The 11,848-nt window shown below is 53.8% G+C and overlaps 1 protein-coding gene across 1 annotated transcript in view; it reads right to left on the bottom strand.

The window, feature by feature from the left end:
- LOC127473544 (uncharacterized) overlaps window positions 1–8,631 on the bottom strand; it is a 460,553-nt gene extending 451,922 nt beyond the window's left edge. Inside the window, exon 1 of the mRNA XM_051793301.1 lies at window positions 8,459–8,631. Within this exon, the coding sequence (XP_051649261.1) occupies window positions 8,459–8,555 (97 nt within the window). The 5' untranslated portion in view covers window positions 8,556–8,631. The remainder of the gene's footprint in view (window positions 1–8,458) is intronic.
- Between the last annotated feature and the right edge of the window lie 3,217 nt (window positions 8,632–11,848).

Here is an 11,848-nt window from a genome sequence, read left to right as displayed (position 1 = left end):
ACAAGAGCGCTCCTTCCCGTTTTTCACCTCACATGGCTTGGGAGAAAAAGAAATCAATGTGGCAAATGAGTTTCTGCAGTTTAACACCCTCCCCCAGCCAGACAAACAATGGGGAAGAGGGGCAAAGCAAAGCCTGGAGAAGTATTTTGTCTGAAAGGACTTATGCTGCAGAGACACTGGGTCCGATGGTGCCTGTGGCGGTGACGATCCCTGCAGTAGTGGTGACGTTTGTTTTCGGATTTGGGGCGGCTCTGACCTGTGGCAGGGCTTGAGGAGCAGCTCCAACAGGTCCTGGGACTGACAGAGTGGCTCTGATGGCTCCTGGGACTGACAGAGTGGCTCTGATGGCTCCTGGGACTCATAGAGCAGCTCCAACAGCTCCTGGCACTCACGGAGCAGCTCCGATGGCTCTGGGGCATTTGTGGCAGTGGCAGGTGGCAGCTGCAGCCCTGGCCCTCCCTCTCCTGAGCAAGCCTGGCAAAAGAAAGGCCACCCTTCCACTTCTGCCCGCAGAGTTTGGAGGGACAGTCCACGCCTTCGGCAACCAAGGCAGGAATGAAAAAACGTTCCTCTTCTGGCGCCTTGGCATTCCCTGCTGGAACGACATCCTCCAAGGATGATGTAGTTGGTGCAGAATATACAGTTTGGTCACACTCACTTAGTGCTAATGCCCACCTCCTATCTCTGTAACCACGACATAATCCACTCCTTGTTCTATACCATCATCTTCATGCCAAAATTAATCCTTTTTTAACTGTGTATATATGTATATATATATAGATAGATGCACATACACATAACTATTCAGAAGGACAGGTGTTATTTCACTAGCCACTGACCATCCCCCAAGATGTGTGTTGAGTTCATTTAGTCATGAGTGGTGTAACTGGAGCAGTCTGTCCTCATTGTCCATGGCAGTTATGGCACACAGTGGCAGTGCGATTCAGCAACCAGCATTATATATGCAATTCAATGTTACAGACAGTTCTCACCCAAAATCACATCCCCTTGAGGTTCACATCATGTTTGCCCATCCCTCTGCATTACCCACCAAGTGCACCCAGGTTCTTGAGCAAAAACACTCCCACGGAGGGGTTTGCCTTTGCTTGTGGCAGGAGTAATCCAAACTGTCTTCCCTAACACATTCCTCATATGCACCATGGGGACTTTATCTCCTTCTAAGGTATGTAAGGGCTATCATTGGCAGGGCTCAATTGGTAGAGCCTCCAGTGTTAACTAACCAGGTGACCTTTGCTAAATTCAGATCCTACTGAAGGTCCCACTGCCCATTGCCTTCAATGTGGTTTTTAACAGTCCATTGCAACATTCAACTTTCCCAGAGGCTGGTGCATGACAGGGAATATGATTCACCCATTCTATCCCCCGCTCTCTGGCACAAGTGTCTATGAGGCTGTTTTTGAAATGAGTCCCACTGTCCAACTCAAGTCTTTCTGGGGTGCTGTGTTGCCAAGGACTTGTTTTTCCAGGCCCAGGATGGTGTTCCAGGCAGTGGTGTGAGGCACAGGGTGTGTCTCCAGCCATGCAGTGTCGTTTCCACCATTGTCAGCACATAGCACTTGCCTTGGCAGGTTTGGGGAGTGTGCTATGATTGATCTGCCCAGCCTCCCCATATTTATGTTTTGACCATCATCCCCCATCCCACAGGGGCTTCACCCACTTGGCCCTGCTTGATCACAACAAGTTTCACACTCCCATGGATAACCTGGGAGAGAGTGTCCATGGTTAAGTCCACCCATCTGGATGTTGTATCTCTTCCCTGATGACCTGAGGTGTCATAGGCCCACTGAGCCAGAAATAATTCACCCTTGTGTTGCCAGTCCAGATCTACCTGAGAGACTTTTATCTTGGCAGCCCGATCCACCTGTCCCTTGTTGTGATGCTCCTCATTAGCCCAGCTCTTGGGTACCTGTACATTTACATGACATACTTTTACAGCCAACTTCTCTGCCTGGGCAATAATTTCTTGCCACAATTCAGCAGCCCAGACAGGTTTCCCTCTGTGCTGCCAACTGGCCTTTCCCCATAGGTCCAACCATCCCTACAGAGCGTTTGCCACCATCCACAAGCTGGTGGAGAGGTAGAGTGTTGACCATTTCTCTCATTCAGTGATATCTAAAGTCAGTTGGATGGCTTTCAGCTCTGCAACCTGACTTGATCAGCCTTGTCCCTGAACAGCTCGTGTGACCCCCCATGCAGGACTCCATGCAGCAGCTTTCCATTTTCGATGTGCCCCTACAATACAGCGGGAACTGTCAGTGAAGAGAGCGTGTCACCTTTCATTTCCTGGTAGCTGATTATATGGTGGGGTCTCCTCAGCACGTGGCACCTGCTCCTCTTCCTTCTCTGACAATGGTCTGAAATTCTGGCCTTCAGGCCAGTTGGTGATGAATTCCAAGATCTCTGGGCGATTGGGGTTTCCTATCCAAGCTTGCTGTGTGATCAGAGCCATCCACTTGCTCCACATGGCATCAGTGACATGATGTGTGGAAGGGACTTTCTTTTGAACCTCCAGCCCAGCACTGGCAGTTGGGGTGCCAGGAGGGGCCGTGTTTTGGTGCCAATCACTTAAAGAAGTGGCTCAAACCCCTTCAAAAGCTGCCAGGATCTGTTTTTCAGCTGGGGTGTAACAGGCCTCGGAAACTTTGTATCCCCGACTGCAGAAGGGTTGTCCTCGAGTCTCCCCAGCTACTTTTTGCCAGAGACTCCAGGATGGACCATTGTCCCCAGCTGCAGTGTAGAGCACGTTTTACACATCCTATCCTGTCCTGACTGACCAAAGGGCTACTGCATGAGCAATCTCTTGTTTGATCTATTCAAAAGCTTGTTGCTGTTCAGGGCCCCACTTGAAATTGTTCTTCTTCCATAGCACAAAGTAGAGTGGGCTCACAATCTGACTGTACTCTGGAATATGCATCCTCCAAAAACCTGCAGTGCTCAGGAAAGCCTGTGTTTCCTTCTTGCTGGTCAGTGGGGATAGAGTTTCTCTTTTGTTGACCATGTCCATGTCCAGGCTGTTGCCTTTTGCTCCTAGGAACTGAATTTTCTGGGTAGGTTCCTTGGCCATACTTTGTTTTATGGCAAAACCAGCTTTCAGGAGGACCTGGATTAGCTTCTCCCCTTTCTCAAAAACTTCCTCTGCTGTGTTGCCCCACACAATGATGTCACCCAAGTGTCCTGGAGGCTCATGCTTTTCCAGTGCAGTCTGGGTCAGTCCATGGCAAATGGTGGGGCTGTGTTTCCACACAGTCGGTTCCAGGTGTACTGGATGCCTCTCCAGGTGAAAGCAAACTGTGGCCTGCACTCTGCTGCCAAAGGGATGGAGCAGAACTCATTAGCAGTGTCAGTGGTGGCTACCTTGGACTCCAGCTCATACTGAAGTTCCAGCATGTCCAGCACAGTGGCATCAGTGGTGGGGTGATTTCATTCAGGCCACGATAGTCCACTGTCAGCCTCCACTCTCCACTGGATTTACACACTGGCCATATAGGACTATTAAAGGGGGAGTGATTCTTGCTGACCACTCCCTGGTCTCCAGTTCATGGATGGGGTTCACAGCGTCCCAGTTCATGCAGTGCTGCTGACATTGCACTCTTGTGGTAGCAATCGTTACCCTTTGCTCTTCAACCCTCAGCAGTCCCACAGCAGAGCAGTCCTCTCAGAGGCCAGGCAAGGTACTCAACTGTCTAATTTTCTCTGTCTCCACAGCAGCTGTCCCAAAAGCCCAGTGATGCCCTTTACAGTCCCTGAAATACCCTCTCCTGAGGTAATTATTCCAAGGATAGACGGGGCACCTGAGCCTGTCACAACGGGGTGCTGCCGTGGTGCGAAATGGGGAAAGGATCACACGACAGCACAAAGGGGTTCGAGCGAAGTAGAAGGCTGCTCTGAGCTATCACACTTTATTCTTGTCAGGGACTCATATAGGGTAGGATGGGGAAGGTTCCAGAACTGGGGGTGGAGACACACCCTATATGGAAAGGGTAGGAGGGGTTCAGGCCTCCCTATTTGGAAGGAGAAACACCCAAATAAGGGCATTTATGGGAGGAACAATGCCAAATAAGGGAATGCTGCAATGCAGCAAATTCTAGCTAATCAGAAAAGAGGAATAAAACATGAGGGAATAAACATATTAGAATTCGATAAAACTGGAGTACAAAGCTTTTCAAACCATGCATTAACAATTCTATAATTGTCCTTTAGCAAAGTCGGTTTAGTTTGTCTGGAGTTACGAGGTTTTAAGGCATCAGCAAGTGTCCAAATGTCGCTGTCATCTTTCGTACACTTCTTGCCGTCTTCGAAACATCTCCCTTTCTTTTCTTGTGCCCGCCGCAAACGACAGCCCTTATCCCCAGGAAGGAAAGCCTGGAACCTTTGGCTTTCTGGTGCAGTTGGTGGGCCAGCCTGGGCACTCCACGGGCAGCAAGAGCTCTCTGTCCTTGCATCTGAGCAGACCAGCTCAGCCCAGCTGCCCTGCAAGGCCTCATGAGGTGACCAGGGGTGGAGCCCTTCTTCTTTGTGGGAGATTTATACTGCATGGAGAAGCTCCTCCTCACTCAGCCCAGCTCAGCCCAACTGCCTTGCCAGGCCTAATCAGCTCACCCTTGGGTGGAGCTGAGGTTGGTTGTGGGAGATTTAAACTGCAGGGAGAAACTGCTGCCAGCTGAGCTCAGCTGTCTTGCAAGGCCTAATCAGCTGCCGGGGAATGGAGTCCAGGTCATTTGTGGGCGATATAAACTGATACAGGGAGTGCAAGCGACTGCAAGTGTGGTGAGCAGGGGCAGGCAAACAGGGGCGTGGTGCATCAGTGAGGGTGTGGCAGGGCAGTTGGGAGGGCAGGTCGCCCAGGCAGGGTGAGCAGGAAGGGCACAGCCACCCTCCCAGCTCTCTCTGGTGGCCTGTGAGGTCGGTCTGTGGCTCTCTGTATCTTTGTGGAGTCGGACTGGCAGTTTAAGCACAGGGCTCCAAAACCCGAATGAGGGCAGTTCCACACTGGAAAGAAAGCCCTTACCCTACATCTCTCATGTGCAGCTGGTGGGCCACTCTTGGTACTCCGTGGGCAGCAAGAGCTTTCTGTGGTGGCACCTTTGGTCTGGGAGGAATCTTTGTCCATATTCAATTTTGGGAGTCGGACCAGCAGTTTCAGCACAGGGCTGAAAAAAGCCAACAACAGCCCTTATCCCCAGGAAAGAAAGCCTGTAAGCTTTGGGTTTCAGGTGCAGGTGGTGGGCCAGCCTGGGCACTCCAGGGGCAGCAAGAGCTTTCTGGTGTGGCACCTTTTGTCTGGGAGGAATCTTCGTCCATATGGAATTTTGGGAGTCCGACAGCTAATTCCTGCAGAGTATGGCCGGGACAGTCCTGCCTCCCCCTGCCCCACCCCCGGGTTGCCGCAGCTTTCTCCCCCACCCCTGGAACTGGGACTTTGTTTTGTTTCCTCTGAAAGTTTTTGGTTGCACCATTCGTTGTTTGTTCAGATTTTGTTAATAAAAAGCTGGTTTTTCCCTTTTCCACACTTCCACCTGAAGTTTCTTAATTTCTAAGTTGTAATCTTGTTAAACTAAGACAGTGGGACTCCAAAACCCCACCTGCCTTATGGGGACCCACAACCCATCTACGCTGAGTGTTTTGACTTGGGAAATTAAGTGTGTAGTTGCCCCTGGATTGCTGGTGCTCTCTAGAGCTCTTCTGCATTGAATGCTTCCAGTGCTGCCATTCCAAAGGAACCATAGGTGTTGCATTCCATAGACCGTGTGATTCCAGGGGTGAAATGCAGGAAGGAGAAGTGGTCTGAGCCACTGATGGTTGTGGAGAGAATGGAACAATGCCACGGAAGTTCCCAAGATGGTTAAAGTGAACACGTGCAGTGATTTCCAGCCCTGGGCTCAGCGTTGATACCTTAATCTCAGGGACTGTCTGAACAGAGGGCTCAGCACCCGCAGGTGACAAGGAGACCCCTTGCAGCACCCAGGATTGGTGATGGCCCATCAATTAAGTCCCATCAAGGGTGTCTTAATTGGTGAGGACCTTTGCTTTGCCTCCTGACACTGTTTGTCCGGCTGTGCCCATGGAGATGCTCTTGATGGCTTCCCTCTTTTCCTGGGCATCCTATCTGAGAGGCCCAGGCCCAGATCATCCCACTGCAATAAATGTGCCCTCAGCCCAAGGTCCCTCACCACGGGCTCCCCCAGCCCCAGCCTGGCTCCTGCCTGCCCACACCGTGGGCATCCATGGCTGCGCCCGGGCACGGAGCTCAGCCAGGCCTGGGGCCTTGGGCCTTTGCTGGTGGGACCACCCGGACACTCGGTGAGGGCTCAAACTCTCTTTATTCATACATAAGAGGTGGGCCAACCCCTACCCTGGTGGGGCGCCCACCTTCAGATCTGGTTGGAGTGCAGGGCCAGGGGGCTCAGGGGCAGAGGGGCTCGTTTGGGTGACTCCTGGACCTGGAGGTTCTGCAGCTGCGGCAGCATAGCCGGGTATAGGCTGGGAGAGCTGAGATGAGAGATCTGCTTTTTCCTAACTGAGGGGACTGGCTGGGCTGGAGCAGGAGCAGAGAGGAGCCTGTGGAGAGAGGAGGTGGCTGAGGCCCAGCTGCAGGGGGCACACAGGGACTCTGCTGCCCAGCAGGGCCCAGAGCTGGCAAGGCTCAGCAGCACGGGGGAGCTGCTGGCACACCTTGGCCCCGCTGGACACCTGCCCCTCAAGGCCCCAGCGAGCAGGGGGATGGCTCTGGGCAGGGTCCCTGGGCAGGAGCGGGCGCCAGGGCACGTCTGCCTTCCAAGGGCAATCTCGTCCCCGCTCCTTCTCCTCCCCACCTTGCTTTGCCTCTGCCCGTCCTGCTGGGGCTGCTCTTGGCCAGGCAGGCTCAGTTGGAGCCAGCACTGGCTCCAGTCCCAGCGGGCTCCCCAGGAGGGGCCAGCAGCTGAGAGGCCAGGAGAGCACTGGACAGCAGCAGAACCCTCAGCAGAGTTCTTTGGCCAAGGACTAACTGGCCGCTCCACAGTAGCCAGGCTGGGAATGTTCCATGGCTAGGAGCTGCCTTCAAAAGAAGCTGTTTGAGGGGGAGATCAACAAACAACTCACCGTTTTCTCACCCTCCAGTACCAGATTCCAGCACAGCACGACATGATGGCAAGCTGCCCACCAAACATGCTTGCCATTATCACAATCAAACAGCGTGTTCCCCGACAGAAGTCTCTTCCTGTGCTCTCCTGGATTTTGGGAGCATGTATTTTGGCACCAGCTGCATCTGCGGGAGCAATTTGGAGCGTTAGCCCGTCCTGGGCACCCCTGCTAAGCCGACAGCGCGTTGGACACAGCCAGGACGTTCTCTGTTTCCCTCAGTGCGGGTGCCTGGAGGCTCCCAGCCCTGGGGACAGGCTGTGCCACCAAAGCAAACCCAGAAGGCCGGGAGGAGAGCCCGGGGGGAGCGGAGCTGCTTGAGCAGCCGCTCCTTTGAGGGACACGCACACAACCCATCCCTGCAGCAGGCAGTGCCAGCCTCATCCTTCCCTGCCCTGGGACAGCTCCCACAGCCCAAGGGGACGGAGTCAGGCCCTGTCAGGAGACACGTGAGTCCCTGCCTGCTGTGCAGCCACTGCCTGTCCACATGTGTGTCTAAAGCCCCCAGCTGATGAGTGTCACGGCTCAGGCTGGGGGAAAGAGACCTACTGTGCTCTCTCTGCAGTTCCTTCATGATTTCTTTCAGAACTTCGTTTGAATCAAGGGAATTTTTCTCTCCTGGAGGTTGGTTCTTGCCTTTTGGAGGACCCGAATGGAAGGTGGTTCCATTTGACATGAACGGATTAGAGAAAACCAAAGCTCAGCCTGTGAGGTCAGCAGGGACAGACTACTCACCTGTGCCATGTGAGCTGGGCTCGTGTGGAGGAACCCGCACAGGACCTGGAAAAGTCTTCCCTGTGGACACCCCTGTAACTCAACAGCCAGAGAAGATTCTGTCATCTGGCTCTTTCCATGTTGTCAATTATTATTCTTTAAGTGGATATTGAGACTTACCTGCAGGAGGCCTAAATGGCTTCAAAACTTCACGCAACCAATGTAAAGGAGAAACATTCCCAGTGTTCTCATCTAGAAGCAAACAGGGATGAACTGTTTCCATGGCATGCTGGGATCCCCTCCTGCCTCGGAGAACTGTGGCACTGCAGGGGCTCGGGGAGCCCCGTGGGGGCCAGATGTCAATGGACATGGCCAGAGCTGCAGAGGGGCCTGGGCAGCTCTGGGCTGGCTCCTGGCCGCTCTGCACACTCGTTCCAGGCCCTGTGCAACATCCCTGGGGGAGCGGCTGGAGCAGCCAAGGGCCCTTCGGGGCTCTCTCCTCACCCAGGAAACCCTGGCTAAAGCCCTGGGGAAAACCATCCCCGACGCTTCCCGGGGAGAAGAGCCCGCTGGCCGGGAAAGGTGCCCCAGGCCGCCGGCTCACCTGCTCCCCGCGCTGGCACCGGAGCAGCCTGGGCAGCCCTGGCGTGCAGGGCCACTGCCAGGAGGAGGGGGAGGAAGAGGCGGAGAGCAAGGGCCATGGCCCTTCGCCCTCACACCGTCCGGCAGCTACGGCTGCCGCCGCTGTCCTGACACCCCTGTTGTACAATCTCTGTCCAGTAATCAAATGTCACTGACTTTGCTGCCACTGTCACAATAGTTGTGGTGAAGGACCGAGTGGTCGGTCATTGTGGTGCTGTGGGACCACGGGGCTCTGTGACCTCACAGCCCTGCTGTGACCTCACTGCCTGGGTGGGATCGTGAGGGGACAAATCTCAGGAGCTGCCCTCCCAGCCAGGGGAGCACATCCCGCCACACAGCTCTGTCCAGTCTGCTTGTTGGCCTGAGACCTGATTTGTATGACATTGCACAAGTGAGACGTTTCATGGCTCTACTGCAATATCAATGCCAGCTCCAACATTCACCTCCTGTCGGTGATTCCCGCTCTTGCCGGCAGCACCTGCCAGCTCTTCCCCCGCCACGCCGACACCGAGTGGGTGCTGTGCACTCAGGGCTGGGGGGTGGCCCATATTGAAACAGGGAAGGACTTGATGCCGTAATTCCTAAAAATAAGCCAAGGCAGGCAATCAGGGCAGCTGCAGCAACACCAGCAGCGTGGGCCTGTGATCCCTCCCTGCCTGCTCCATCCATGGGATGGCACCTTGGTACCAGCACAAGGGTTAGCCAACAGCAGCAAGGAATTCATCCATTGCAGACTGGACTGCCACGACATTAGAGGAAAAAGGCTGGGTGTCCCTCTATTGCAACTGAGGCTCCCAGTTCCCTTGGCGGTGGCAATAGCATTTGCATTCCGGCAGCCATGGGCTTCCAGTGACTGGAACGGAGAAATGCCATCCTTGGAAAGAGAGAACAAGCTCTGCTGCAGGCAAAGGGATGTATTAAACACCAGCAGTGAACATGGAACTCTTTATTTGGGAGAGCACTTTCTGTTCCCACTCCCTCTGCCCTAAGAACTGAGCAGTGTCCACTGTCACTTTATCCTTTGCTGACTTGAGACAGCTTTGGATCCAAGTACTTGGAATTGTAACATCTGTCCGAGTATCTCAGCTATGACAACAGTGAATAAGAAGCCCCTTTTTGGTATGTGATGACATTGGCTCTGCAGGTGAATAAACTGAGGGCAGTTACTGTAAAATGCCTGCACAACCACCCCTGCACATCACAGGCCACAGGAGGGTGGAGCTAAGGTGTGTTACTCCCTGTCAAGATATTGGTTTTGAGGGGAAAACCTGAAAAAAACCCCAGGATCAGCCACTCTTCCCGGGGAGAAGCGTTGAAAGTCTCTGCCCCTCAAGACCTTCCCAGCTTGTGGGCCATGGTCACTGCCATCTAAGGCGTGGCCTCGGAACTAACAGTGCCAGGCTCCCGCTGGTGTGAGAAGCCACGGGCTCAGCTGTCCCCCCGCAGTGCCTCCTGTGCCCTGGCGAAGCGCCGGGGCTGTAGGTGTGTGCTGGGCTCCAGCCAAGGGCTCAGCGAGGAGGCCCCTTTTTGTGCCTCCCCCCGGCTCGTCAGGCTGCCCCTTGGTCCCTTGGCCCCGTGGGTCCCTGGCCCGGCCAGACTGCCCTGGGAAGGGCCTCGGGATGGGATGGGATGGGATGGGATGGGATGGGATGGGATGGGATGGGATGGGATGGGATGGGATGGGCCCGCCCGCTGTTCCAGCAGCCCGGGCAGAGCAGCGACAGCACATTTGCTCCCAGCTCGGCATGGCCTCGACTCAGAGCTGGGCGTGGGAAGAACAGCAAGAAACCCCCTAAAGTTTAACCCCACTGCGTGCCTGCCGAGGGACCCCAGCCCCCTGCACGCCTTGGGAGAGACCCCAAAATATCCCTGTGAGCCATATGAGGGACCCCAGCCCCCTGTACGCCTTGGGAGAGACCCCAAAATATCCCTGTGAGCCAAGTGAGAGACCACAGCCCCCTGCACACGTTAGGAGAGACCCCAAATTGTTGTGGCCTTCAGGAGGTAGAAGGTTAGGCCTGTTGAATCTGCGGAGAAGTCTGGCACTCAGTGCACTGGAACTGAGGTATAAAATTGCTGAGTGAATTGCTTCTTGTACAGTTGGTTCATGCAGAAGTTTGTCATTAGCAAATTGAGACCAGAACGCCTGTGTATTAAACATATTGCCCTGGAAACAGGGAACAGCTGCATCTCCACCCAAACCTCAACTGTGTCAAAAAAAAGGTTAAATACTTAGGCTTCATTTTAGGAAAGGGGCAATGAATGATAGATCCAGAAGAAAGAGAGGCCGTAATTAAGCTCCCATGTCCAGTCACAAAAAGCAGGTATGAAGTTTTCTCAGAGCTGTGGGGTTTTGTTGGCCATGGACTTCTGGACTGGGGGGGAATCGACTAAACCTTGGGCTGAGGCGACCAAGAACTAACAGATATGGGATCACCTGTGGAGTGGTAACACAGAAATGAGGAGCCCATGAGAGATCAGTCAACTGGATCCAGCCTGTGCTCAGCGAGGGGCAGCAGCAACAGCCCAAGCCACAAGGGGCACACAGATAGGACTTGATGCAACATCTTGAATCCAGCAAGCCTAATACGTGGTGATGGAGGAGAGCACCAGCAGTATGAGCAAGTGAGGCACATGTCAGGTGAACTGTGGACTGATTTAAGGGATGCTCCCTCACATAACCCAGAGTTCTATTCACAGATGGTTCATCCTACTCCCTCCAAGGATGGTGTGGATCTGGGTGTGCTGTGGGGAGCCAGAGACAGGGAACAGAAGCAGAACTGTGCCCAGGGAGCAGAAATAGCAGCTTTGATGTGTGCAGCATGTCTGGGAGGAGGGAAATGAGTCAACATCTGTACAGACCCTTGGTCTGCTTTTGGGGGCATCATGCAACAGGAACGTTCTGGGATTTTCACATCCTCAGGGACAATGTGCTCTTGTGGTTCTGATGGTGCATCAGAGTGAAAAGCCAAATTTGACAGACCCTAAGGCTGTATGAGAGGGAGGGCTCAGCAGAAGGCTGGCCCTGTGACACCAGCCAGGTGATGGGACACTCACAGACAGCAGAGCCCACGGCTCAGCAGGAAGACCCCTTACACTGTGAGGGTATGAAAGCCCAGGGTGTTCTTTGTTCAGGGTCCCTCCTCAGAGGCACTGGCTCAAGCTGTTATTGTTGCAGCATGATAAAATTGTTTTAAGGTTACAGAGGTCTGAGACCCTACTATGGAGTATATTCCACATTTCCAATCTTTTTGGGGGTGGGGAGGTTTTTGATTTCCTTTTGTGCACAAGATAAACAAACCCCCCAAACTGCACAAACAACTCCTTTGCCATTTCCTCCTTTTATTTTCAG

This window comes from Manacus candei, unplaced genomic scaffold (assembly GCF_025592945.1).
Source record: "Manacus candei isolate 608988 ecotype Guabito, Panama unplaced genomic scaffold, ASM2559294v1 h1tg000036l, whole genome shotgun sequence".
Lineage (NCBI taxonomy): Eukaryota > Metazoa > Chordata > Aves > Passeriformes > Pipridae > Manacus > Manacus candei.
Note: the sequence above shows the minus strand (reverse complement) of the source record. Positions and strands in the feature narration are given on the sequence as shown.